This window comes from Porites lutea, chromosome 14 (genome assembly GCF_958299795.1).
Source record: "Porites lutea chromosome 14, jaPorLute2.1, whole genome shotgun sequence".
NCBI lineage: Eukaryota > Metazoa > Cnidaria > Anthozoa > Scleractinia > Poritidae > Porites > Porites lutea.
Window position 1 is genome coordinate 17,813,928 of NC_133214.1, and position 25,287 is coordinate 17,839,214.

Here is a 25,287-nt window from a genome sequence, read left to right on the forward strand (position 1 = left end):
ATATATGCACATGCAATGAAGGCTTTTTTAAAAAGCGCCATATGGGTGAATGTTATCTTTTCTCACATAAGTGCCAGTTATTTACTTTCTACCGACGGGGAGAAATGTTCATATTGTGAAGCCTTGTCCTTTTTCGATTACCTGTTGTCATCCAAAGTCCTTATTTGAATATGCACACCTGCAGAATCAAACAGACCGAAAAAGAAATTTAAATGACACAAGAAATATTGTTTTCAAGTTGAATTCTACTTTTTCTTTGCGACTGTTTTGGCCAGCCACACTGAGAACGCCAAAACAAACATTACAACGAATTGAAAATTCAATTTAAATGAGACGACTATAAAGATTTCCGCAGAGTTTTTTTATAAACTATTTTGCATGACAATTGAGAAACACCGTTAAATATTCAACCAAAAGTTCGACCAAAAGCACAGAAGGCTGTATTTCATCGCACCTTAGTAAATCGCGGTTTTAAGGTTGCTGCGTATCAGATATGAACTTAATCCCTTCACTTAAACTTCTACTGTCACTGTTCTCTTTCAAAGCGGCAGAATGGTACAGGAGCACGGTTAACTACTGGCCTTTTGAAGGTGTCCCAAACCGAACTGTCACCGACTACACGGGTTCTAATAACGGAAAAGTGAACGGTGGGTTCGCTACTGTCTCGGGCATTGTCGGTTCAGCTCTTGCTCTATCTGGGAATGATTCTTGGGTGGACTTCGGTGTAGTGCCAATCTCGTGTCTTAACAAGCCTTCAACCTGCGATTCTGGTTATACCATCGCGTTTTGGCTGAAAATCCCTGAATTTCAAGGCAACAAGATCATACTACAGTTGGGCGAACACCGCTATTCGCGAGGATTTACGGTCTGGACGCGGAAAAGCACGAAAAAGAACATTGGTTTTAGTATTAATACCCGGCTGCGTAAATACCAGTGGCTACAAGAATGGGACAGCGGAGATTGGAATCACATAGCTCTCAAATGGGACAACAACACCCAGTCATTGCAAATCTTTGTGAACTGCTCTCTAGCTCAAGTTGTTAACACTAGTGAGCCTGGTGAGCTGGTCGAACATGACAAGCCATCCAGGCTGATATTAGGAGCTAGTCACGCTTTGAAGAAAAACATAAAACTGTTGGTGGATGAGTTTGCCATCTGGGACCGCCTTCTATCCAATGTCACGCTGTGTGAGTTGTTTCACATTCACTCAGGTCGGTAAATCTTTGTTGCGTTCAAGAACTTAATGAGAATTAAAGGTAAATAAACTTAAGTGTTGACAAAAAAATTAACAAGCGGCCTTCAATTTTCAAAAGAAGGTGTTAACGAGAGCAAACTACCGCCGGGCGGTTACAAGATTTGAAATGCTGTCCATTCACAGGGTTTAAATAGACGTTATAACGCAGGTGACGAATTTTTTAACTTTTTTCTTCCCTTTTTGTAACATCTTCTCCTCTCAATTAAACTCCGAGATTATTTATAAATTTCCTAATATACAGAAGATCTTTTTTATAAAAGAAAGCCAACAAAAGTGATGAAAGATTTACCTTAAAATATTACTTTTTCCACTAATCAAGACGATGTATAATTAATGTAATAAGGCCCACGTTAACACTAATTCGTTATGAATTGAAAAACCGCAATTTCCTTAGAGGTAAATGAAACTTTTGCAGTAATTCAAGGGAATTGATTTATCAGGGGTTGTGCTAATTATTTTTACGATTGTGGAGCATCAGTTTTTATTTTTCAATTTATTTTTCTCATTTTTAAAATATTTTTTCTCCGTGAGGTAGTTGTTGTAGTTGTCTTTTGCATTAGTTTGGCAGGCGCGGTTAATCACTCATTTATCAGCTTCGCTGTTTTGTGTGTATGTTGTGGTTCAATGTTATGCCTGGTTTAAATTTTAATTTCATTTGCCTTAACTCATTATCATACTTTGCGATATCGGAGAACAAGGGTAAATATAATTTAAATCAAGAATAAAGTTGAATCACAACAGATACTCCATTATTATTATTATTATTATTATTATTATTATTATTATTATTATTGCTGCATATTCTGGATGAGGTATTCCTCTGAGCGTGTGTTCTAAGACGGTTTAAGTGTGCAAGCGAGATGCTTCCCTGTTTCTTCCCTTTTGTTGAGAGTAGAGTGTTAAAAAGAGCGAAATGGTATGTCGTGTTCATTTTTTACCTACATTAAACGAAGGGTGACTTTCAGTGTTTACCTTACTTAAATAATTAGATTAGTTCTACTGTGAAAGTTAATTTGCTCAGAAATACAGTAGGAGCAGGGGGCGGGGTATCTCCTGACGCGAGAGCTGATACGCAAACCTCGCTACTACGCATGCGCTCTTGACCGCTTGTATCCACAACAGGGCGAGACCTATATAAGCAAAGCTCAACATTGCTCTGCATGAAACTTGTCTGATTGTATTCGTTTATTAGTAAATAGCCGGATTGACTGGTTACGAGTTTTCGACCGTGCTTTAAGAAGCCGAGTCATGCCTTATAACTGGAGTGTTGTTGTTATTTGGCTAGAAATGAGGTCAACTAAATGTTTATTACGTCCTAGTCGTAAATGTGAACAATTAAGAAAAGGAATTGGTGGAATTTTATTTAGAAATATTCAACCTAATGTTAAGGGATTACAGTAAAAATCATGTATGAAATTAAATGTCTTTTGTTTTAGTGAGTGGCAACTACAGCGAATGGTCCGAGTTCAGCGCATGCTCAGTCACCTGTGGCAACGGTGCAATGAAACGTACACGGACTTGCACCAGTCCCCCACCGAAAAATCGCGGTAGAAACTGTTCTTCTCTTGGGGCCGCTGAAGAATTCCAGTTTTGTTTTCTAAGAAGGTGCCCTATTCACGGAGGTTATTCAGAATGGTCTTCTTTTAGTAACTGTAGCAAATCTTGCGGGACGGGCATCAAGAGACGGTCCCGAAAATGCTCGAATCCCGAGCCTCAACACGGAGGAAGTAATTGCTCTCATTTAGGATTATCAATGGAAGTAAAAAATTGTAGCGAGAAACCTTGTCCTATAAATGGAGGTTATAGCACATGGACAGAGTTTTCTTTATGTACAGTGTCTTGTGGCAGTGGAACAAGACAGAGGACCAGAAATTGTTCCAATCCAAAGCCCATTTACGGAGGGCAAAATTGTTCACATTTAGGACCAAATATTGAAATTGAAATTTGCAGCACGAATTTATGCCCCATTCATGGTGGCTATAGCGATTGGAGTAATTATAGTGATTGTACGAAATCCTGTGGAAATGGCTCGCAAATTAGAACTAGAAATTGTTCAAATCCTGAACCAAAACACGGTGGAAGGGATTGTTTAAGTTTGGGATCACATACAGAAATAATAAATTGCAATACACATCATTGTCCAATAGATGGTGGTTATACACAGTGGACAGACTTTTCTAAATGTACAATGTCCTGTGGCAGTGGAACAAGACAGAGGATTAGAAACTGTTCCAATCCAAAGCCCATGTACGGAGGGCAAAATTGTTCACATTTAGGACCAAATATTGAAGTTAAAGCTTGCAACACCAATTTTTGCCCCATTCATGGTGGCTATAGCGAATGGAGTCAATATAGCGAGTGTACTAAATCCTGTGGAAATGGCTCACAAAATAGAACTAGAAATTGTTCAAACCCTGAACCAAAACACGGTGGAAGGAATTGTTTTAGTTTGGGATCAGACACTGAAATACAACACTGCAATACACATCATTGTCCAATAGATGGCGGTTATACACCGTGGACAGAATTCAGCGAGTGTTCAAAATCATGTGGGATAGGAGAAATAAAAAGGACGCGTAGCTGCTCCAATCCAAAACCTCGATATGGAGGAAGTAATTGTTTGCATCTTGGTGTGTCTGTGGAAGTGCAAAGGTGTTTTCTCCGGAACTGCCCTGTGCATGGCGGATTCTCCGATTGGTCAAACTTCGGCGAGTGCACGAGGAGCTGTGGAGTGGGGTTAAAAAACAGAACAAGACATTGCACTAATCCGGAACCAAAGCATGGAGGAGATTATTGCACTGGTCTTTTTATTGACTTTGAAGTGTGTAATGTGTTTCAATGTCCAATTGATGGCGGCTATACTCAGTGGTCAGCGTTCAACTTTTGCAGCAAGTCATGCGCGAATGGCACAATGAAAAGAACACGAAATTGTTCTGAGCCTCCTCCTGGACCTGGAGGAAGGAATTGTTCATTTTTAGGACCTGCGGAGGAAATAAAAGAATGTAACACGTTCCCTTGTCCAATCAATGGCAGCTACTCAGCGTGGTCCAATTTTAGTCATTGTAGTAAAAGTTGTGGTCACGGAACAATGGTTAGAAAGCGAACTTGCACAAATCCTGAGCCTAAACATGGTGGCAGAAATTGCTCGTTTTTTGGTCCATCGAAAGAAATTAAAAGTTGTAATATATTTCCATGTCCTATCCATGGTAATTTTTCCTCTTGGTCATTCTTCAGTGTTTGCAGTAAAAGTTGCGGAAATGGTACCAGATCAAGAACTCGAAATTGTTCAAATCCTTTTCCAAAACATGGTGGTAAAAATTGTTCTTTATTAGGTCCTCTTATAGATGTTCAGCAGTGTAACGTTTTTCCCTGCCCTGTCGATGGAGGTTACACCGTATGGGGAAACTTTACATCATGCACACGGTCTTGTGGTAATGGTACTAAGTATAGAATTAGAAACTGCACAAATCCTGCGCCCCGACACGGGGGTAAGAATTGTTCTTTACAAGGACCATCTCTTGATGTTAAAACATGCAATTTACATCCCTGCCCCATAGATGGCGGCTACACAAGTTGGTCTGAATTTGGTTTCTGTTCTAGGAGTTGTGGCAGAGGTAGGAAATATCGCACGAGAAACTGCACGAATCCAGTGCCGCAATTTGGTGGCCGAAATTGTTCAGAGTTTGGTTTGGCCGTCGATGCGAGGGAATGCTTTCTAATAGAGTGTCCTATTGACGGTGGGTACACGGAGTGGTCTGAATTCTCTGCGTGCACAAGATCGTGCAATGGTGGAAGACAAAAACGATGGCGAACTTGCTTCAATCCCAAACCCAAATATGGTGGACGCGATTGCGAAAGACTGGGCCCGGCATCGGAAATACAGAGTTGCAACACGTTCCCGTGTCCTGTTCATGGCGGCTACAGCGAATGGACTGGATTCGAGCCGTGCACTAGCACGTGCGGCGGAGGCAAGCACATTAGAAGACGAAGCTGCACCAGCCCACCACCGGCCCATGGAGGACGAAATTGTAGCGGACTGGGTCCAAGCATTGATTCCTTCGCATGCAATACTGAGAAATGTCCAGGTTTGAGATACTAGTCTTTATTTTGCCTCAAATAGACTACCTTGCTATTTGCACCCCTTAAGCTTGACTAACATTTTAATCGCTGACTGAGTCAGCTAAATTGATTCAGTACCAGTCCTCCGAACTATAGGCCTGGGTTTGATTCCTGGTCGGACAGAGGTCGGACTCACCCTCAAGGTCTATGAACGCATGGGTAAAGGTAAATGGTGAAGGTCCTTATTTTACGTCGGTAACTGGTAACAGTACTCATTAGATCAACAAAAAGAAGCGGACGGTTAGCTTATTTTACAGCAACCGCGGTATTAGGTTCGACTCCTGTTCGGAGAACTCGATTTTTTTTCCGTGTCGTACTCAGAATGACCTTGTATATAAAAGACAACTTGCAATCTTTTGTTTCTTTACATCTTAGATATCGTTTTTAACTCTGTTTTTTTTTTTTCAGATATCGTTTTTAACTTAGCTGTGAACCTGACATCAGAAAAATGGGAGGACGGATTAACAAATGACAGAAATAACCGGGCAAATCTGCTTATCCTCAAAATCAAGTTTGGAGTATGTTACGTCTTTTGGTATATTTAGAGTTGCATGTTAGTATGTTAGTGGTACCCTGGCCTTAGTGTGAACACGACACCTATGTCCAGAAATGCACAATGTACTTTGTATTACACACAATGATTTGTAGTTTCCATATGACGTCGTGTTAAACAGGATAGACTAGAGAAGTGTGGCGTCACAAAAATTCAAATTTGTGAAATTATGGGTATGGTAGGCATATTCAGAAAAAACACGATGAAAAAAGCCCCTTTGCCAAAAGTTAGTCCGTTAGTGCAAAGCCAACCTCTGCCATAGTTTCACAAATTTAATTTTTTGCGACGTCATCACTTCTGTTCTCCGTTGCTTGCGTTTACAAGAGGATATTTTCTTATGTGTACCATAAAAGCCATGAATCTCATAAGCGTGCATTTCTTGATATTACTCAACATTACAACAACCTGTCAAATAATAGTCAAGGAGGGGTACTTACTTGGTAGTGTATTTCAGAGGTGGGTGTGGAGGGATAATTTGTTACATTACTCTTATGCCTTAGTTACACCCCAACAAAACGGGGACAATTAAGCCAAGTTAAAAAAATATTAACATTTTTATCTGTAATAAAAAAATTAATTTCTTCTACTTTTTTCACCTCAATTTTCTCTTTGTTCAGTTTTCAAACAACCTGTTGCTTTGTTAATCCCACAGGTTAAAGAAATAATGGGAGAAAAGGATGTTTCTGAAGTGACAAATTTCTCATTCACGTAAGTTGCCATTTTCTCTCTTTTCACGTGAACGAGAGCACATGACACTGATGTACGAGTAACAGTGCCTTAGTCTGAGGTGCTTTTGGGCCTGCCAGCTAGAGGATCTCTGGCTCTTTCCTTCTAGAAGCAAATCCAGTTTTACCAGTTCCTATTTTATATCTCAAAAATTAAAAAAAGAAGAAGAGAGAAAATCTAGGAAATTTATATAGTAACCAAAGGATAGTTAGCAAGTATCGCAATAGGTTGTTTCCGTCGTTGTATTATTTCCTTAGCAAAGACAGAGTCCATCTCTCTATCCAGTCGTATTTATTGACACGTGCAAATAAAACTGTCGAGAAAATGCTTGTTGCCTCGCTTGGTGAACAGGCATCCTTTATAGGGGGCTGCAATATGAAGTGTCGGTTGTTTCTGTGTCACATAAGCAACAGACTGCCAGAGTGAAACAAGAACGTAGGAGTCTAACCTCGAAAACAAAGACTATTAATTTCGATTTGATTTTTCTTTGAAGAAAGGGAAGCGTCATTGCGGAGTTTTCTGTCAGTCTTCTTCATCTTTCATACGACGGCATCACTCCACTTCAAGACGTCATTTACCGGGACGGAAGAATAAATGACATGCCAGTCTCTCCTATGAGATTTACGTCACCAGATGGTAAGTCTATTTAACAGGGTTTTATTTTAAAATTTGCCTTCGTGTCCGAAAAGTTTCCGAGTCTTTCGAGAAACGGGCCCCTGATGGGATAATTTGATTTCCTTCCCTGCACTTGGCGTCAGTTAAGGTGATGTTACACGGGACGATTCGCAACGACGATTTTAAGCGCAACACAGCGTTGCAATGCTGGAACAATGTTGTAACCATTCGAAACAATGTCGCAACAATATTCCAACGCTGTGTTGCGCTGAAATTAAAATCGTCGTTGCGAATCGTCTCGTGTAACATCACTTTTACACGTATTCGCTTCCAATTCTGATTGATTTATTTTCTGTCAGCTCGGGTTGTGATTGGTCAAAATTATACCTCTGGTCGTGGGTTTCCCAAGCACTGCGCCGAACTTCAGTTCTGATTGGGTCATTTTTATGAGCTCGTGTTGTGATTGGTCAAGGTTATTAACGTGGTTGTAGTTTTCCCCGCGCTTGGGGCCGGTTACACGTATTTGCTTATAGTTCTGATTGGGTAATTTGATTTCCTTCTCCAGCCTGAGTAAGTCGGTTCTAGTTTTACAACACGCAGTTGAAAAACACTCTGACGCAACACATTTCCCTCAATAATTAGAGCTATCTCTGGCTTTTATCGCTTATATACCTAATGAGCTTAAGATTTCAATCAAACTACTATCTTAGTGTTGTTTTGTAATTTTAGTTCCAGTGATGGCTCCAGTCAGTATAACGGCTGTAAATACAAGCTCCACTGGAATTGTCCTAAACTGGTTGCCTATCCCATTAAACTACTCCAATGGTCCCATTCTCGAATACAGAATATCCTTCAGGGACAATGACAGCCACGAGTGGATGGAAGTGATCAAGGGAGAAAATCTTTCAGCTCACGTGACTGGATTAAAAAAGTTTACCATGTATCATTTCAGAATGGCGGGAATTAATTATAGAGGAGTCGGAGTGGATAGCTTTCCCATAGCGGCAAGCACAGACGAAGATAGTAAGCAACTGAAAGTTGGTCTCGTAAATGGGTACATGTGTAAATTGTGTATCATATGCGATGCCTAAGAACCCCACGAGCAAAATCCCTCTTTCACACACTCGGTTTTGAAGTTATTGTGAAAGACTCTGCGTGAAACCCACGATGAGCATGCGCTCCATGTTGCTAAGATACAGTTTCGACCCCAGGCCTAATAGTCGTGCGCTTGGTACAGCGGGCTCGTTATGACCTTAGTTCTATCAATAAACGGGTGCTCGCACTCAGAAAAACCAGTTTGACGAGGGAAAACAAGATTGACTAGTCAAGGGCTTAACGCGATTAAGGCAGAGTCTTCTTTTCTCCTCGTTGACTAAGAAGGAGACAAAAGGAGGCTCTATCTGCAGGGGGATGCCTAAAGGTTGGTTTTCACTAGCGACGGAGTTGGAGTGGTAATCAGATGCGTAGAGCTTATTATCTAGTGAAAACAGCGTTCTGATTCTGCTTACGACTCTGTCGCTTACGTTCTACTTATGATCTAGTGAAAACCAAATTGTCGGAGTCGGAAGCAGAAGCAGAAGAACTAAACCAATCACAAAGCGTGGGAACGTGCATTGTGATTGGTTTATCCTTCCACTTCTGCTTCCGACTCGGACATTATGGTTTTCTCTAGCTCATAAGCGGAACGTAAGCGACGGAGTCGTGAGCGGAGACGGAAGAAATAGAAACGTTCTGATTCTTCGGACTCCGATTCTGTCGCGCTCAGGGACTCCGCTTACGACTCCGACTTCTGATTTTCACTAGGCCATAAGCGCTCTTACGAATCCGCTTACGACTCCGAATCCGACTCTGTCACTAGTGAAAACCAGCCTTAAGGTGTTTGGTTTGATATCATTGTTTTTTCGTAAAAACTCGAAATAAAACCAATCACTGAAAATCATGGTATAAACAAGATATTTAAGTGATGTTGTTGCCACTGAAAATTTTATTAAATCAAAACGGAAGAAGTTTTGCATGTTCAACTTTCAAGAGAGAATAAAAAATGAATTTTTTACATGTTCTTTTACTTACAGCACCGAGTATGGCACCACTGGATGTTGTGGCCAGCAACAGAAGTAGCACAGCTATTTACGTAGGATGGTCTCCAATTCCGCGGCAGTTTTCCCACGGAATTCTCTTGGGATATCATGTACACTACATCAACACGGATCCCGAGGGATTTGGTGACGTCAGTAGGGGTGTTCACACAACTGAAACTGGTCGCACCTCGGCTCTGATACAGGGTCTTCTGAAATTCACGAACTATCGAATTCAGGTCAGCGGTTTTACGGTAAAAGGAGACGGTCCTCGATCTGATGTTGTTGTTGTCAAAACGGAAGAAGATGGTAAGAATAAAAGCAGTTGTATGAAAAATTATAGCTGGTCTTGCGGTAGAGATGTCTCTTAAGTAAATTTAGCTGCTCCAGGAGCCCATATGGGCTACTGGCTGCTCTGACCAGTAAAAGGATTTATGTTGCGGAATTCATCAATATTTATCCTGTGGTTACTTCCACGAAAGTTAGTGAAATATAAAAATAACTGCTCAAAACATGAAAACAAGGTATAAATAATGTAACAAATGCAAAAAGGGGCACGGGGGGATAAACATGAAGAAGATTAAGACGGACTGCAATTGTGGTTTTCGAGAACTTGTTAGGAAAACAGTTTTTCAAAGTTCCAGATCGAATTGGAATTTGGAAGTGTTCGCTCCTAAGGAGAGGAGAAATAGGAGAGAAACTTTCCAGAGTAACCAAAAAGAACGAGAACCCACAAAAAGGCACACCGGTTGGCCTAGTACAATGATGCATTTTTAAAAATGGCTGTCTTTGATACCTTATAATGAAGAATTGTTTATCCGATTTTAGTTCCTAGTCGCCCGCCAGCTAACGTCACAGGCAACAACATGACGTCAACAAGCATCAAAGTGAGATGGAGTCCAATCCCTTCTCGTTACGCGCACGGCATTCTTCTCGGTTACAATGTTTCTTTCATAGCAACGGACAGTCGAGTCAACCGACGGTGGAGTACAATTACTGTCAATCAGTCTGCCGCTTCTGCGGTGGTTACCAATTTGCGCAAGTTTACAAAGTATATGGTGACGGTTGAAGGATTTACTAGCAAAGGCAGTGGAATTGAGAGCAAAAGTGTGGCTATTACTACTGATGAAGATAGTAAGATTATTTTAAATTTCTTTTCTAATTCTTTCTCAAACTTTCAATAACCGCTAGACAGAGGCAAGCAAAGTGAAGGTATGGTGCGGGTCCCCTTCGCAATGATCCCTTTTTTTTAGATTTTAATATTAGATCACGTGAATGGTCACGTGATATTCGTAGTAACAATTCCTTTAAGGTCACTTTTTAAAGGCGTATACCTCTCGAAAATGGAAAGCTAAGAAAAAGTCTGGATCAATCTTCAGTTCTTTTCTTAATTCTGAATTACTCGGTTCGGTCTTTCGATAGTCTTTTAAATTTCAGCAACATCTGTAGGACAACAGCATTTCTCACAGTTTCAAAGATAAAAAGCGGTAAAAAATGGCAAAGATTCTAAGGAAGTTGTCACGACTTTGAGTTTGCATCCTGACTTAATCGTGCACTTTCGTGACCCGTGACCTACTATTCATATGGCGTGACGTTATCTTTGCTATATCTATCTATGATTGTTGCAGTACCAGAAGCATTCCCAACCAACGTTACTGGCTTCAACCAGAGCTCTACCTCTCTGTTTGTGGAATGGCGACACATTCCTCAGCAATACAGAAACGGCATTCTCTTGGGATACAAAATTTTCTACGCTCCCAAAAAATCGTCTCAGCCAATGTTCAGTAAGACTGTGAATAGCACCAGAGAGTCCACGACTCTTGATAACCTAAAGAAATACACTTGGTACGTAATTAAGGTGGCCGGGTTCACCAGTAAAGGACTGGGACCTCAAACTCCACGACCTCTTGAGATTAGAACTAGCGAAGATGGTGAGTCACGTGATTTATTGTTACGATGCTATCGGTAGTAAAGAATGATCAGAATGAAATTAGTGAAGTTGATAAGTCAAGTGATGCATCGAATGCATCGCATTAATGCTAACTGTTGTAGAAAAACTGTTATCCACTTACGCCAAGAAAATATTTAACGAAGTACAGCCATTCAATTTTTGTCAGTTTTTTTCCATTTCACGACCACGCACTTAGTATTTTGCTGTCACCTAGTGTCATAGCCGATCACAGACGGCATTAGTGTACTTGGGATCGAATCAACCTATTTTGCTAGACGACATCATTAGCCTGACTACTTTGTCCTATAAGAAAATTTAGAGTAGTGTCATTGATTTGAGATACATTAACGTTCATGACGTCATGGTTTATACTAATTTAGTACGTGCTCCCGCTTGCAAACTTGTATGTCACACCCTCACCGAAAATAAATGAACCGTGACGATGCTATACTGTATTCTTTTTGTATTGTATGTCAGTGTTCGGGGTGTAGAATCTACCTAAGGGTTTAATTTGTTCCCTACTACACTACTAATAACTACAGACGCAAGCAAGCTAAAAAGTCAACCATTACTTAAAACAAATTCATATGGCAGTCACCAACATGCAGAAAAATGTTACGCAAGCACGCCAGAGTTGGCTTTTTACTGGCGCAACGCCTTTCAGCCGTTCATAAAACGTAGAAACGCATAGGTAAAAACCGACGCGGACATAACTTTGACCACTTACCTAAAAACTTCCATATCCTCATAGGTGGATATTAAGGATAAGTGGATATCCTCATAAATGGTTGTGGGCTCCATGCTAAAATATTATGTAATTATTATCATTATTACCATTATTATTATTATTATTATTATTATTATTATTATTATTGTTGTCGTTGTTGTTGTTGTTGTTGTTGTTAATCTTATTTTATATTACTGACTTTTAGTTCCCAGCGAACCCGTTATCTTAGTGAAAGGCCGCAACACAAGCCACACCAGCCTCTTTGTACAATGGGACGAAATACCACCTGACTTTATCCATGGCGTGCTATTGGGCTACAGAGTCCTCTTTTGGCGGTATAATGAATCACGTGACACATATGAAACAAAACAACTCAGCACCAACGAACGTTCTGTTCATCTGAGGAATCTATGGATTTATACCAAGTACAAAATCCAAGTTCTTGGTTTCACGGCTGTTGGAGAGGGAGCAATTAGTAAAGAAATAATCGTTTCTACTGATGAATACAGTAAGTTCACTTAATTTTTGAAAATAAAGTTTTTTAATAAACTTGCAAGGTTCGTATGGTTCAAGGAAAACCTGGAAAGTCATGAAATTTAAGAAGTTCAAATGCCAGGCCTCGAAAATGAAGAGAAATTTACCTTATGTTTGCGTAGTAGTTACTGCAGATGTCAAAGCAAGGACAAAGTAAGATATAAAGACAAGCAATTTAAGAGCGCGAAAGGCAGGCGTTTTGGCGGACACTAGAGCTTGGGTCTGTTGAACCGAGTTAGAACTGGTTAGGTGAAAAATCACCAAAACGTTTTGAATAGTTTCAAAAGTGACAGAAAGAAAATTTTGTGGAAAAAGGGAAAAAGTCATTGGCCATTTGCACATCTTGGTCCCCCCACCCCCCCCACAATTTTGCATAGGAAATGTTTTTAATTTCTGTCGAGACGACTGTTATATTCAGGAGAAATGAATAGCAAAGGTTATACAAAAGTTTGGGGGGCAAACAAGGTGTATCATGGAAGGTGTGCAAATGGTGAATTGAAAGTCATGGCATTTGAAGAACTGAAATGTCTGCGAACCCCGACGGGAAATTAATTTGGGCTTAAATGTTATAATTTGTTTTTCTTTTTTTTTATATAGCCCCAAGTCAGTCGCCGATCAAGGTTCGAGCATTAAACAAGACGAGCCCAACTCAAATAACAGTCCAATGGAACCCAATTCCCGATAAATTTTACGTTCACGGAATATTGCGTGGTTACAAAGTGCTTTACGGTGCAATTGCTATCGCGAACGAAAAACTCGAGGAACTGGAAACTTATGAAGTGACAGTCGGGCCGTCAACACTGATTGCTGTTCTGAAGAATTTGACTGCTTTCACGAGATATGAGGTTCGAGTCTTGGCGTTTACAGTCAAAGGGGATGGTGTGAAGAGTAATCCCATAAGGGCAGGTAATTCAGATGATTAAAAGAAGAATTCTTGGTTTGCAACCACCTGACAAGGCGACTATGTTGGGAGTCACTACAACAGAATTTTTTCCCCAAAAATTTACATGAAAATGGAGTTTAGTTCCTAGAGGAGAGAAATGCTTTTGTTCTTGACCACTAACATGGCCGCCGTGAGACCAGCAATAAGGCGCGAATAAACTGATAAGCAGTTACGGAAACGAATCGGGAGAGCTGAACAGAACTCAAAGCAAAAATATGCTACTGCAAAGGGTGAAAATTTACGCCAATTACGGAAAAATTAGAATCATTGTTGGTGCCGAGCACGGAAAAAGTGTAATCAATGGTGGTGTCAAGCGGCGAGAACCTGTTGCAAAGCGCGGGGAAAACTTTCATCTTGTTGCTAGGCAACGAAAAAAGTGTAATCGATTTTGGTGTCAGGCGCGGTAAAAAGACAAAAACTATCAAGCGATGAAAGGCGGGAGAGTGTCAGTCAAGTAAGGCTTATTTTGCGTCTTCTCCACTTGTTTAAAAAGAGCAAGTTTGGATGATGCAATAAAAAGTCAACGACACTTATAGGACAAGGTCAAACCAAGGACGGCAAATTATTGTCGCTTGAATGATGTAAACTGTGGCTTCTTTCTTTTTTTTTCACCAGATACTTGCAACTGTTACAGTACCATTTTTACAAATTGGTGGATCAACCCGCCATACGTGGACAGCCCGCGGTCAAACAAGAGCGGGATCATAACACCTATTCTTAAACAAGCCGTGTATACTTGCTGCGGGAACTGCACCGAGCACGGGATCTCTCGTGTGGATTTTACCCGCACAGCCACGGGACATCCCTCGAGGAAATCCGGGCTTGTCCAGTTCAAGAGCAGTTTTGACGAGACAACAGAGCTTCATTTCCCAGTGTACGGGTTCATGGACCAGACTAGGTATTTGGATAGTTACGGTTTTGTCCCGTTTGTGCAGTCGCCTGGGCTGGCTCTGATTATCATTGGAGACGAGAAAGGAACGGCTGCTACTCTCCTACTGAAGTCACTGGCTTTATGCTTTCCCATTCTCTTTCTGTCAATAGCGATGTTATGGGTTTCAAGTTTAGTCTTGTGGTTTGTGGTAAGTCGTAACAGTAATATGCTTCAGGCCTGTTGGAGAACGTGTCATTTTTGTCTCTTTTTGTGCCTTTGCAGCCGTTCGGACGGGAGTCACGCAATGATCCCCGGGCGGGGAGTGTTGCGTGACTCCAGCCCGAGCGGCTAGCTTCAAACCAGACCTGACCAATCGGTAAAGTTTGACAAAAATACCACTGCAGGTTCTATTTTAGAGGAATTTCCTTAATGGCCGTTTTCACACTAGGGACGGATGACCCTTCCAAAAAAGTTTGTTAAAACGACGGATAAAATAGGACGGATTATTCGTTCAAAAATTAACACTGTCCCGTTTACACATTTAGGCGAATTATCCGACTGACACGGAATATCCAATGCACACTCCATTTCTAATATGAAAATAGCCGTCACAGGATATGATTACATGCATTAAAAAACAAAAAACAAAAAGGCGATGCGAGCCTTTATGCTTCCTTTCATTTTTTAAAAGTCCCAAGAACTCCTTATTCCCTCTTATTAACTGTTGTTTATGTCAAACTTTCTTAGGAAACCGCTGGAAACGATCGTCATTTTCCTCGAAATGTCATGCAAGGCAGCTGGGAGGCAATGTGGTGGGCTTTTGCTTCGATGACTACTCTGGGGTGAGGACTTGTGAAATAAACCACTTAGGGAAGAAGATTACCCAGCATTCCCCAAGTTAGAGCTATTTTCCCATGACCTTGAAATTAAAACGCGAACAACACAGAAACAACAAACGAACGGAAATAGAGCGATTTGATTGGTTTATCGAACGGATACAAACGCGCGTGGCTTTTGGTTGGTTAAGCGAACGCCCGGGTGAAAAAACGTCATGCCCGAGAACTTTCTAGGAATCATCCTATACGTCGCTTTGACGTAATATTGCAACACGATTGGCCAATCGAACAATGTCTTCCCCATATTAGGGTTTTCTTTGGCGGGAAAACGAAGAGACCATGTTTTCATCTTTTCACCCATTGGCTGATAAAACAAATAACGAACACTTACCGAAACCATATTTCAAGGTCACGCGAAAGTTGGTCTTTAAGTTAGGGAAAGACATTTTAAAGCTAAAAACGTTTGTAAGCGTTTGTGTGTCATGCTTCAAAAACTTGCTTAGTTGAACGGAAGGCAGCCAATCTCTGATTTCGTTCAAGGCAACGTAAGACATGCTGAATAGCCCTTTTCTTCACACTTCCTAACATGGTACACCGTGTTTTTCTTGTCAATTATTTGTTGTAAAGCCATTGTTCTTTCCATTACCAAATGCAAGTGGTGTCAGATGTAAGGGCCCGATAAGAGTCAATAATTTCGAGTGCGGATAAATTTTTTCAAAACAAAACTTGTCACCGTATACTTTTTGGTTTAGATGTTTCAAAGACAGTTCTGATTTTGTCTGCTAGTAAGGAAAGTCTCTTCACACACCAAGTAATCTGCTAACAATCAAACACGAGGAGCAAACAGCCTCGTTCCCAGGGTTATCTTTCACTCGTTCCCGCAGGGACGAGTGGGAGAGAACACTGGGAAGGAGTTTGGGGGAACAACCTCGTTCCCATTGTCACTCCTTTTTTTTGTTCCTTGGAGGAGCTTTCTCTCTTTGATAGACCTTATTCACGATACCCGCCATCTTTGGATGCCCTTTAGTGTCGATTGAATAAAAGCAATATCACGTGGTATTTCAGCCTTTCAGGCAGCAAACAAGTGATTTAATTTGCCAACATGAGTAATCGCGGTCGAGTTTGTTTGTTCTTTCAAAACGAGACGACGATTTTTAAATAGTCATGCAAAATGTATAGTTCGAGTTTCGTCAATATTTAACTCATTGTTGTTTGCTGTGAGGACATTCGCGGTCGTTACTGCATCTAAAGAATTAAGTAACAATGATCACTTCCACCCATTATTATTTGCCATCATCATCTTTAACATGAAAAATTCTCATTTTCTGTTGTCCAAAATAAACAAACTCGACCGCGATTTCTTGCATGGGCAAATTTTTTTCCTTGTTTGCCCTTTGAGAAACCACATAACACTGATTTTATCCCAACACTCCTTAGTCTGCTACACAGCCGTTTTTAGTGTCGTCACGCAACGCTCCTTGTGGGGAGGAGCGTTGCGTGACGACACTAAAAACGGCTGTGTAGCAGACTAATCACTCCTTAAAGCGCGTGCAAAGATTCGAAAAGATCACGGGTTTCGTGAATAAGGTCTGTTTACATGACGCTGGTATCTTTTCCCCATCAGCTATGGTGATAGGATTCCGAAGTCACCTTGTGGTCGCCTGGTTTGTTTAGCCTGGATTATAATGGGTCTTATTATGCTCACGTGTTTTAATTCTACCATGACATCGCTGCTGACCGCTAGGATTCTGGACAAAGAAGTGAGCTTATATGGAACAAAGGTTTGTTAACTTAATCTGTTCTCTTTGTTTTGTACACAAACAAATTCTGTGAACCGCCATTAAAATGGAACGTCAAAGAAACAGATAGGCATTTCTCGTATTATTATTATTATTATTATTATTATTATTATTATTATACTAGTACATGAGAATTTTCTGCAATTTGATTGGCTTGGAGCAGTGGTATTTCAGCTTAATTTAAAATACCTACATGTGAAAATTACAAACCTTTTGCGGGTAGTAGTATAAACAAATAATAGCATGATTTGTACGAGATATTTGGCATAAATAACACTCGTGATATTTCAAAATTGTCTCAAATTTCACTCGCCTAACGGCTCGTGAAATAACGTCTAACAATTTTGAAATATCACTCGTGGTATTTATGCCAAATATCACTACTAATCATGCTATTACCTATACTTACTATCATTATGTATCAAAAATTTAACTAATTTCCTTATATATTTTTCTTAATTTATTTTCTTTTTCTTACCTTAATTTAACACGAAAAACATGTAAAATAAATGATTGATTGATTATGGACGCAACAACGACGAGAGCGACAGGATAAACATCACTTCCAATATCGCTGTATTTAGAGTGGTTTTCGTTTGAGTGTCGTAAAACCAAAACCACAGTAATTACTCTGGCCAATCACATAGGACACAGACAATGCATTGAACCAATCAAAACTCGAAGTAATTACATGTGGCTGACGCAAAGCGCGGGAAAATGCATGCGAGCGCGTCACAATTGGCTTTGGTTTTACTTCTGATTGGATGAAAAGGTGGCGCGAATCTTTTAAGCCAATCGCATCGTGTAGAAAGTGCAAAACCAATTACTTTTCGACACTCAAATGAAAACCGCTCTAAAGTGTGTTAGGTATCTGAATTCGAAGAGGTTTTCTCGAGATGACCATGTATTCCACTAATACTTCTGTTCCTTTTTTCTGTCTTAGATTGCGGCTATTCAAAATTCCTCTGGATATCGCCTGGCCATCAGGAAAAACGCGAAAGTAAACCCGAATGGTGAGTACTCGTGGTAACAGTGTTCTTTAACGTAAAGCAGGAAAAATTAGATCGCCAGCCAATTTTGCTGAATTACTGCCGCACTAAAAAGCACGCACAAGAATCCATATGTCACCTACACAGACGAACCTCCATATGCGAGCACCTCCGATATATAGGCAACCAGCGATCCAAAACACCACAATTTTCCCAGTCAAAACCTTATAGTTGGTAGCTGTCGTAAACCGTGTGCGTAAACCACCACCTCTTGTAAGCGACTGAGAACGACCATTAAGGGTTACGGTTATGTAATTTACGTTTCTGGGAAACTGCCCACCTTCCCCTCCCCTAAGCCAACATTTTGCCCTAAGTGAGAAGTAAGTGTTAATGTTAGCTTAGGGGAGGGGTAGGTGGGCAGTTTCCCAGAAACCTAAACTGATCCTAATTTTCCTTTACTTTTACCTCTTACAAGCGCTTGCTTGACGCATGTTCTGATCTCTTTCTTCGCTATGATGGTGGTGATGGTAACTATGGCAATGATGATTGTGGTGGTGACGATGACGTCGATGATGGTGGTGGCGTTGGTGGTGGCAATGGCGGTAATGACGCCGGTGATGATGGTAACAGTAACAATGATAATGGTGGTGGTGACCATGGCGATGATGATGGTAGTGACGATGATGACGATGATTGTGGTGGTGATGATGGTAACTATAGCAACAATACTGATGGTGGTGACCATCCCGTTGATGGTAGTGAGTGGTGCGATGACGTCGATCGTGGCGGTGATGATGGTAACTATGGCAATGGATAATGGCGTTGGTGACCATGGTGTTGATGATGGTGGTGTGGTGGTAGTGACGATGGCGGCGACGATGTTGGTGATGATGATAACAATAACAATGATAATGTTGGTAGTGACCATGGCGATGATGATGGTGGTGACGATGACGACGTTGACGGTGGTGATGATGGTGATGGTGGTGGTGACGATGACGTCGATGACGGTTAGGATGATGGTAACAATAACAATGATCATGGTGGTGGTGACGACGGAGGTGATGATGGTGGTAGTAGTGATGATGCCGATGGTGGTGGAGACGACGGGGGTGAGGATTTGTGGTGGCTATGAAAGTGATTGTGGTGATAGTAGTAGTGACGATGATGGGGGTGGTGATGGTGGTGGTTGTAGTAGTGGTCATTTGATAATGATCTCGACAACGACAACGAAGAAATAATGATGGTGATCCTCTTTTCGCAGGGAAGAGCTACACTAATCTTCAAGAGGTTTACGCGGCTCTAACAAACCGTGAAGTGAAAGGAATGCTTATCGATGCCTTTACAGTTGGCAGCAGAAAGGAACTCTTCAATCGGAGAGATCTGAGAATCAGTAAGCTGCTAGACTACTCATCAGCTTACGGTGCCGTTTTGGGAGGGGAAGCAAGAAAGCTTCAAAAGTGTTTCCAGGAATATGTGAGTGAGCAACGATCAGAGATCTCAAAGATTGTGGAGGACAATGTGGATAGCATAGAGGTACTAGATTAGTTCTTCTCATGAAACCACTCCAGCAGACGTGTCTTGCTCAAATAAGCATGTTATAAGTAAAGTTATAAAAGATGCACTAAAGGGAAAACGGTAATGTGGGTTCTTTTACGTCCTTTCGGGTTCATTTCACTGATGAAGGAAGGAGGCAAGGCCAACGACTTAACGTTACTTCTTTACGAAGAGATCATCTGAATTGAGACATGATGATCTTTTGACACTCTGGTAGGTGGCCCGGCCAGGGTTTGAACCTGGGCCCTTCCTGTCATCAGATTGACACCCCCTGATTTCAACTGACCTCACAAGGCAGCGGTGTTCATTATAACTCTTTAGAGACAATTAAGACTAAGATTTTTAAGTATTTTACAGAATAATCTATGTATCCTAGTTATTTTTATATTATTTATTTTCTTATTCTTCCATTTCGCGCTCGAGTAGACAGAACTTTTATTGTTATTATTTTAATTTTTTGTCACATTTTTAACGTTGGTGTGATGTCTAACGACCTTACCGACGAAAATTGATGTAGATGTAGCTGCCGATGTAAAACACTCGATGTATCTTTTTGATATATATAGTTTGTCTCACTTCCTCGCAGGTTACACCCAAAAGCATGTCCGTGGAGCGTTCCAGCAGCTTATTTGATCCTGAATTTCCAACATATATCAATTCCTTGATTATCTGCGGTGTTCTTCTTGTTGTTCTGTGGCTGGTAGGCGCGAAGTTCGAATTTGCAAAGAGAATGGGCTGGATTAAATTCAAAGGAAAAGGTCTGTTTGGTTAAGACTTACTTTTGCTAATTTTATTTAGGGGAAAATGACCGAAAACACCCGAGTTTGACACCTTACGTTACGTTCGGCATTACCTTGGCTTAAATTCCATTCCATTACATCCCATTACAAAGCAATGCAGTACATTTCGTTTCATTACTTTACTTTACTTTACTTTACTTTACTTTACTTTACTTTACTTTACTTTACTTTACTTTACATGACATGACATGACATGACATGACATGACATGACATGACATGACATGGCATGACATGACGTGACGTTACGTTACGTTACATCACATCACATCACAATGCGACTCAGTTTCGATAGGATAGCACGTGACATTGAGAAACTTAGAACCCTGTGATCCTCTAAGAAGTAAACGAAAGATATGACAAAGACAAAATTATAAAAGGTGCGTTACAGTAGAAATTAATATGACAAATTCAGTTAGTTTTCAAGTTACAATTCAATTTTAAAATTGAGCTAACTAATAAAGCTGGGAATATTAATTGCTTAAAATATTTTTTAGTAGTGGATAATGAAAAATAAAACGGTTAGGCAAAATTGATTATTATTATTGAACTCGACTAAATATATTTTGGTGACGAAACTAGTGACTGATAAGTACTCTAGGTGATTAAGTAAAATGCATTTAGACGTAATTGAGTATATTAACTAAGATTGCTTGCCGAAAAAAGGTTTTCTCTTTTTTCAAAAAGGTGTTTATTAAACCCTTTTAAAGACTTTTAAACCTACATTACTTTTTGCTAATCTGATTTCTTATCTCCTAAAAGGGGAAATAAAAACTTGGATTTCACCGAAGCTACGCCCTAATCCATGACGGATCCAAATTTCTTGATTTATAGGAAAATCGGAAAATCTGAATTTCCCTATCGAAAACTTACGAAATTTAACTGGTCTCGTCTCGTTTACTGCGTTTAGTTTTTCTCTCGAGTTATATATGAAGTCTTAACACCTTGATAAAGAAATAAATAAAAATGAAATGAAACCTTAATTGCAGCTAAAGATCAGCCGCTTCCAAGAACAGTGGAGTTGATGCGTAACAAAGCCGAACTGAAGTCAGAGATGTCTAAAATCGTCACCATATTCAAGATCAACTGTTCGCGCCGAATATACGTGCTGAGGCAAAAACACAAAAGAGAATTGTTGCATCTAGCCAAGCTTAAACGACAAGCTGAAAACAGCCTGATTCAGAAATCGTCGTTTCGTAGGGACAGTTTTTTTAATTTCTCACTCGGATTCAAAACGCCTGAAAACCAAGAATGCCGAGAAAGTAACGGGCACACAAAGCGAGATTCATCTGTTAATGACCCCAAAAGTGAGATGGAAACTTTAGTGTAGTTACTCATTTATTAATTTTTTTGGTGTACATATTGTTATTTTCTAAATGTTTTATAAAAAAATATTTAATAACACTACGCTCAGAACGCTCCAAAAATTCTCGTCTCAAAACTGAGCAATGAAAGAACAGCCATGAACAAAGATTCTCAATAATAATTTAAATTAGAATTAGATGAAAAATAATCCCAAAACTCAGCGATTCAGGCGAGAATAAGCGACGTTGTATCACAATGCGCAGGCATTCACTATTGGCTGTCTCAACCGCTGACCAAAAAATGTAACCATGACGACAGGAATGGTTATTTGAGACATCTTCTCTTAACTTAGAATTTATTTTAAATTTCGCTAAAAAGAACGTGCTATCACATACATCCTCTTAAAGCATAAGCGACTAAACATAATTACACCATAATTGTTTGTAAAATTTTTTATCTTTGTACTTTTTGTCTCCATGGAGTTATTTGAAGTTAAAGTTCAATTATATTTTTGTAGTTAAAAGATAAATAATATAAAAAAAGAATAGTTGATAAAATAAACGCTGTTTTTAATCATTTGTGTATTAACTGAACTTTTTACAGAAAGGCATAAATGGGATGGGTCTCTTTGAAAAAAAGTCATGTTAACACTTATGCGCAAAAAATTATCATCATTTCAGGAAGAACAAACTTAGATGCAATAGCATAAAGAGTAAGCATGAGCTATAATAAATTATAGCATTACATATAAGATTTAAAAACAGGTTATGCTTTGTGAAGCTGTGCTGTTGGCTACAATCTTGGACAGAAATGTCAAGAGAAATGAACATTGCTATGTCAAGTTTTATGACAATGCTCTTGAAAGTACTAGCAGCTACAAATACTTCCCCCTTCCCTCCATCCCACCTTCCCCCCCCCAAAAAAAAAGCAATGTTAAAGTCCAGGCCCCAGTTGTTCAAAAGGCGGATAGTGCTATCCACTGGATAAATCTTTGTCCAGTGGATAACGTAATTGCTTTATGTAACCACTTATCCCGGCGCTGGATAGTGATTTTTCCACTGGATAGTGCTATCCAACGTTTGAACAACCTGTGCCAGCTCGATCATTTCTGACCCTGACTGAACAACAATGACCATTCAAGGGTGAGTGGAGGGGGCATAGCTATACCAAATCCGTGGTATAGGTGTTCTGCGGGTAAGGAAGTTGAAAGTTCACAACACTTTTTGTCAAAGTTTATAGATTATTGAGTACTGTGAAGTTTGGGGAAAGAGACAGAATTTTGAATGTGGTGGTCTTCAAGGTATTCTATTTAACAATGCTTGAGAACTAAAGTTTTAAGATCTGAGGGTAATGTCATGTTTGGAAGCAGAAAAGGTCTGCAGCCTGCAGATTTGGAAATAAAACAGGTACCTAAACCAGGGGCACCCACACAAAATACAGCGTTACTTATAAATACACGGCTATCCTTCAAACATTGATGAGCTGCTAGTAAACTTCCAGCATTTAAAAATATCTTCAGTTTACGGCATCTCCATGTCAGAGACTTCAACAGATTTGGATACATGTTGTATGCCATGTTGAAGAGAAGTCTCATGTGTTACCGGGTTTTGAAATCTCGGTTTAATCTGTACTCTGTAAACAGCTTAGTTCTGTACGCTGAAGTTCACTAAAGTTTGACTGTGAGTAAAATAACTTAGTATGGCCCCTAGTCTACTAGTTCATTTCTGATGCCTTATGGTTGTATCTGTCCCGTTTATACTAAAAATGTTCTCGAGGGAGTTAATTAACACTTCTGTAACACTATTTTTTGTCCGGAATGCAAAACATCAACTCCTTTCTGTACAAATACAGGACACTCTCAAGTGTTTACCTTCAAGCCTAAAACTTGAGTCATTTCTTTAGTGAGATGCATCATCACTACTTTCATCGTCATTTACTGAGGCTTTTTCTAGCTCCTGTAAAACCTTTTTAGCTTTTTCCTCCTCTTTACTCCAAAGTTCATATGTCTGAGGACAGAGAACCTCCTGAGCATGATCTTGTGTCCAGCTCTCAAGCATATCTTTACTAAGCTCTTTGTGAAGTTCACTTCGTTGTTTTTGAGATTTTGTGACTTCATTGCTCATTCTAATTATGAAAGAAAAAAGGCTTTCATTCTTTACATGGAAGGCGTAAAATGCTAGGAACAGGAATAGAGTGCTTTGATTAAGAGAAAAGACCAAAAGAACAGAAATAATAGAGTAGATTAAAGTTTATAGCTTGAACGTTTTTTTGGTAAATGGTCAGCAAAAAAGATAATAGATTGTTGTTGTTTGTTATTTCTCTCTTTCTATCTCTCTCTCAACGTCTCTTCCCTTTCCTCTAATAAGAATTTTAAGAACTTGCTTTTAGGCTACAGTTTTGCTTGGCAACATAATGCTGCTACACATATATTTTTTTTAAAAAAAAGTTTGATTTTTTTTTCTTTGGAGTCGGGGGTTTGGGTTGGGGTTGGGGTGGGTGGGGGAGGGGGAGTGAGGGCCATCTTAGTTTCTTGCTTCTCCAATGACTTACAACAGTAAAAAAATGACAGCTACAACAGCCATTTTTATAATACAGGGCTACCTTTCATGGGTCCTCCTAAAGTCTAATTGGATCTATCTAAGATTAATTAAGTCTGTGGATGTCAACCAGGCTGCAGATAAGGGAAGTATCCTTTGTGCCTAAGTAAGGTCTTAGGTATAGGACATTTGCGAAGACCCAAATGCAGATAATTGGCAAGGAATATTAAACACAATGTTTTAACAAAGAACAGAGGTCATAGGCTTTGCCTGTAGTGGTTATGAAATTTTAGGTTCTGAGATTTTTTAGGGTAGGAAAATCTGGCAAGGTTTTCTTTTGGGTGGCTTGATTTAAATAGGGAATTTTTTGGGGTATTCAAAGCAATCTTAAGATTCAGTTGGTATAAAGAATGAACAAACACAAACATTTAATTTCTAATGAAATTATTAAGGCTCGGAAATTCAGCATGGGATTTTTTGGGGGTTAATTTTTTGGTCAAGGGATTTGTTTGGGTTTTGTTAGAAGTCCTCGGGACTTTTTTTGGGTTTCATTTTTGCCCCCATTCGATCATCCCATCGCTTGCATTGAAATCCGGTTTACTACGTACCTTTCACTCTCATTCAGAGCACGCTGGTAAAATCTGTTCATTCTTTCAGCATCTAAGGCTGTATCATCAGAGTTTGTACCGAGTGGCTAAAAAGGAGGGGAAACTGTACATGTTTGGTGTTTTTGCATGCGCACGTAACAAGACATAGCTAGATAGGGTTTATTAAAAAGAACTTCTACTCATGATCTTTAAGGGCACCCACACCTTTCCCAGGACAAAATCGTCTTTTCATAGCAGTTAAAGCTGATAACAAATTTAAGCATCTTACATTGGAATGGAATCAAACCTGAAAATGTTTACGTTTACATAAAAAACTTTAAGCAAATATAGTAAAAACATCCATAGTAGTGCATTTCACAGAAGCAATATTTTAAGACCAATAAATTTTAAAATCAACTCACTCTGAGGGCTTGCGCTTTACACTCATTCTCTACGAACTGCCTCAAAGTGTCTTTTCCACCTTCATCATCCGCCATCTTTGTTTGCCG

General features: G+C 39.9%; 2 protein-coding genes across 2 annotated transcripts; one reads left to right on the forward strand and one right to left on the reverse strand.

Moving 5' to 3' along the window:
• The first annotated feature begins 493 nt into the window (after positions 1 to 493).
• Positions 494 to 22,245, forward strand: LOC140924187 (uncharacterized). The gene is made up of 18 exons (XM_073374220.1): positions 494 to 1,211; positions 2,692 to 5,340; positions 5,783 to 5,892; positions 6,580 to 6,635; positions 7,147 to 7,289; positions 7,998 to 8,291; positions 9,341 to 9,652; positions 10,172 to 10,477; positions 10,972 to 11,274; positions 12,227 to 12,529; positions 13,153 to 13,461; positions 14,114 to 14,577; positions 15,117 to 15,211; positions 16,830 to 16,986; positions 17,948 to 18,017; positions 19,258 to 19,529; positions 20,137 to 20,308; positions 21,339 to 22,245. Exons 1-18 carry the CDS (start codon positions 494 to 496, stop codon positions 21,677 to 21,679), a joined length of 7,074 nt encoding a protein of 2,357 aa, XP_073230321.1. The 3' UTR covers positions 21,680 to 22,245.
• Positions 22,246 to 23,102: 857 nt separating this feature from the next.
• LOC140924780 (uncharacterized) lies at positions 23,103 to 25,287 on the reverse strand. The gene is made up of 3 exons (XM_073374774.1): positions 25,201 to 25,287; positions 24,800 to 24,885; positions 23,103 to 23,778 (listed from the first exon to the last, which is right to left on the reverse strand). The coding sequence occupies exons 1-3, from the start codon at positions 25,273 to 25,275 to the stop codon at positions 23,553 to 23,555; spliced, it is 387 nt and encodes a 128-aa protein (XP_073230875.1). The 5' UTR covers positions 25,276 to 25,287; the 3' UTR covers positions 23,103 to 23,552.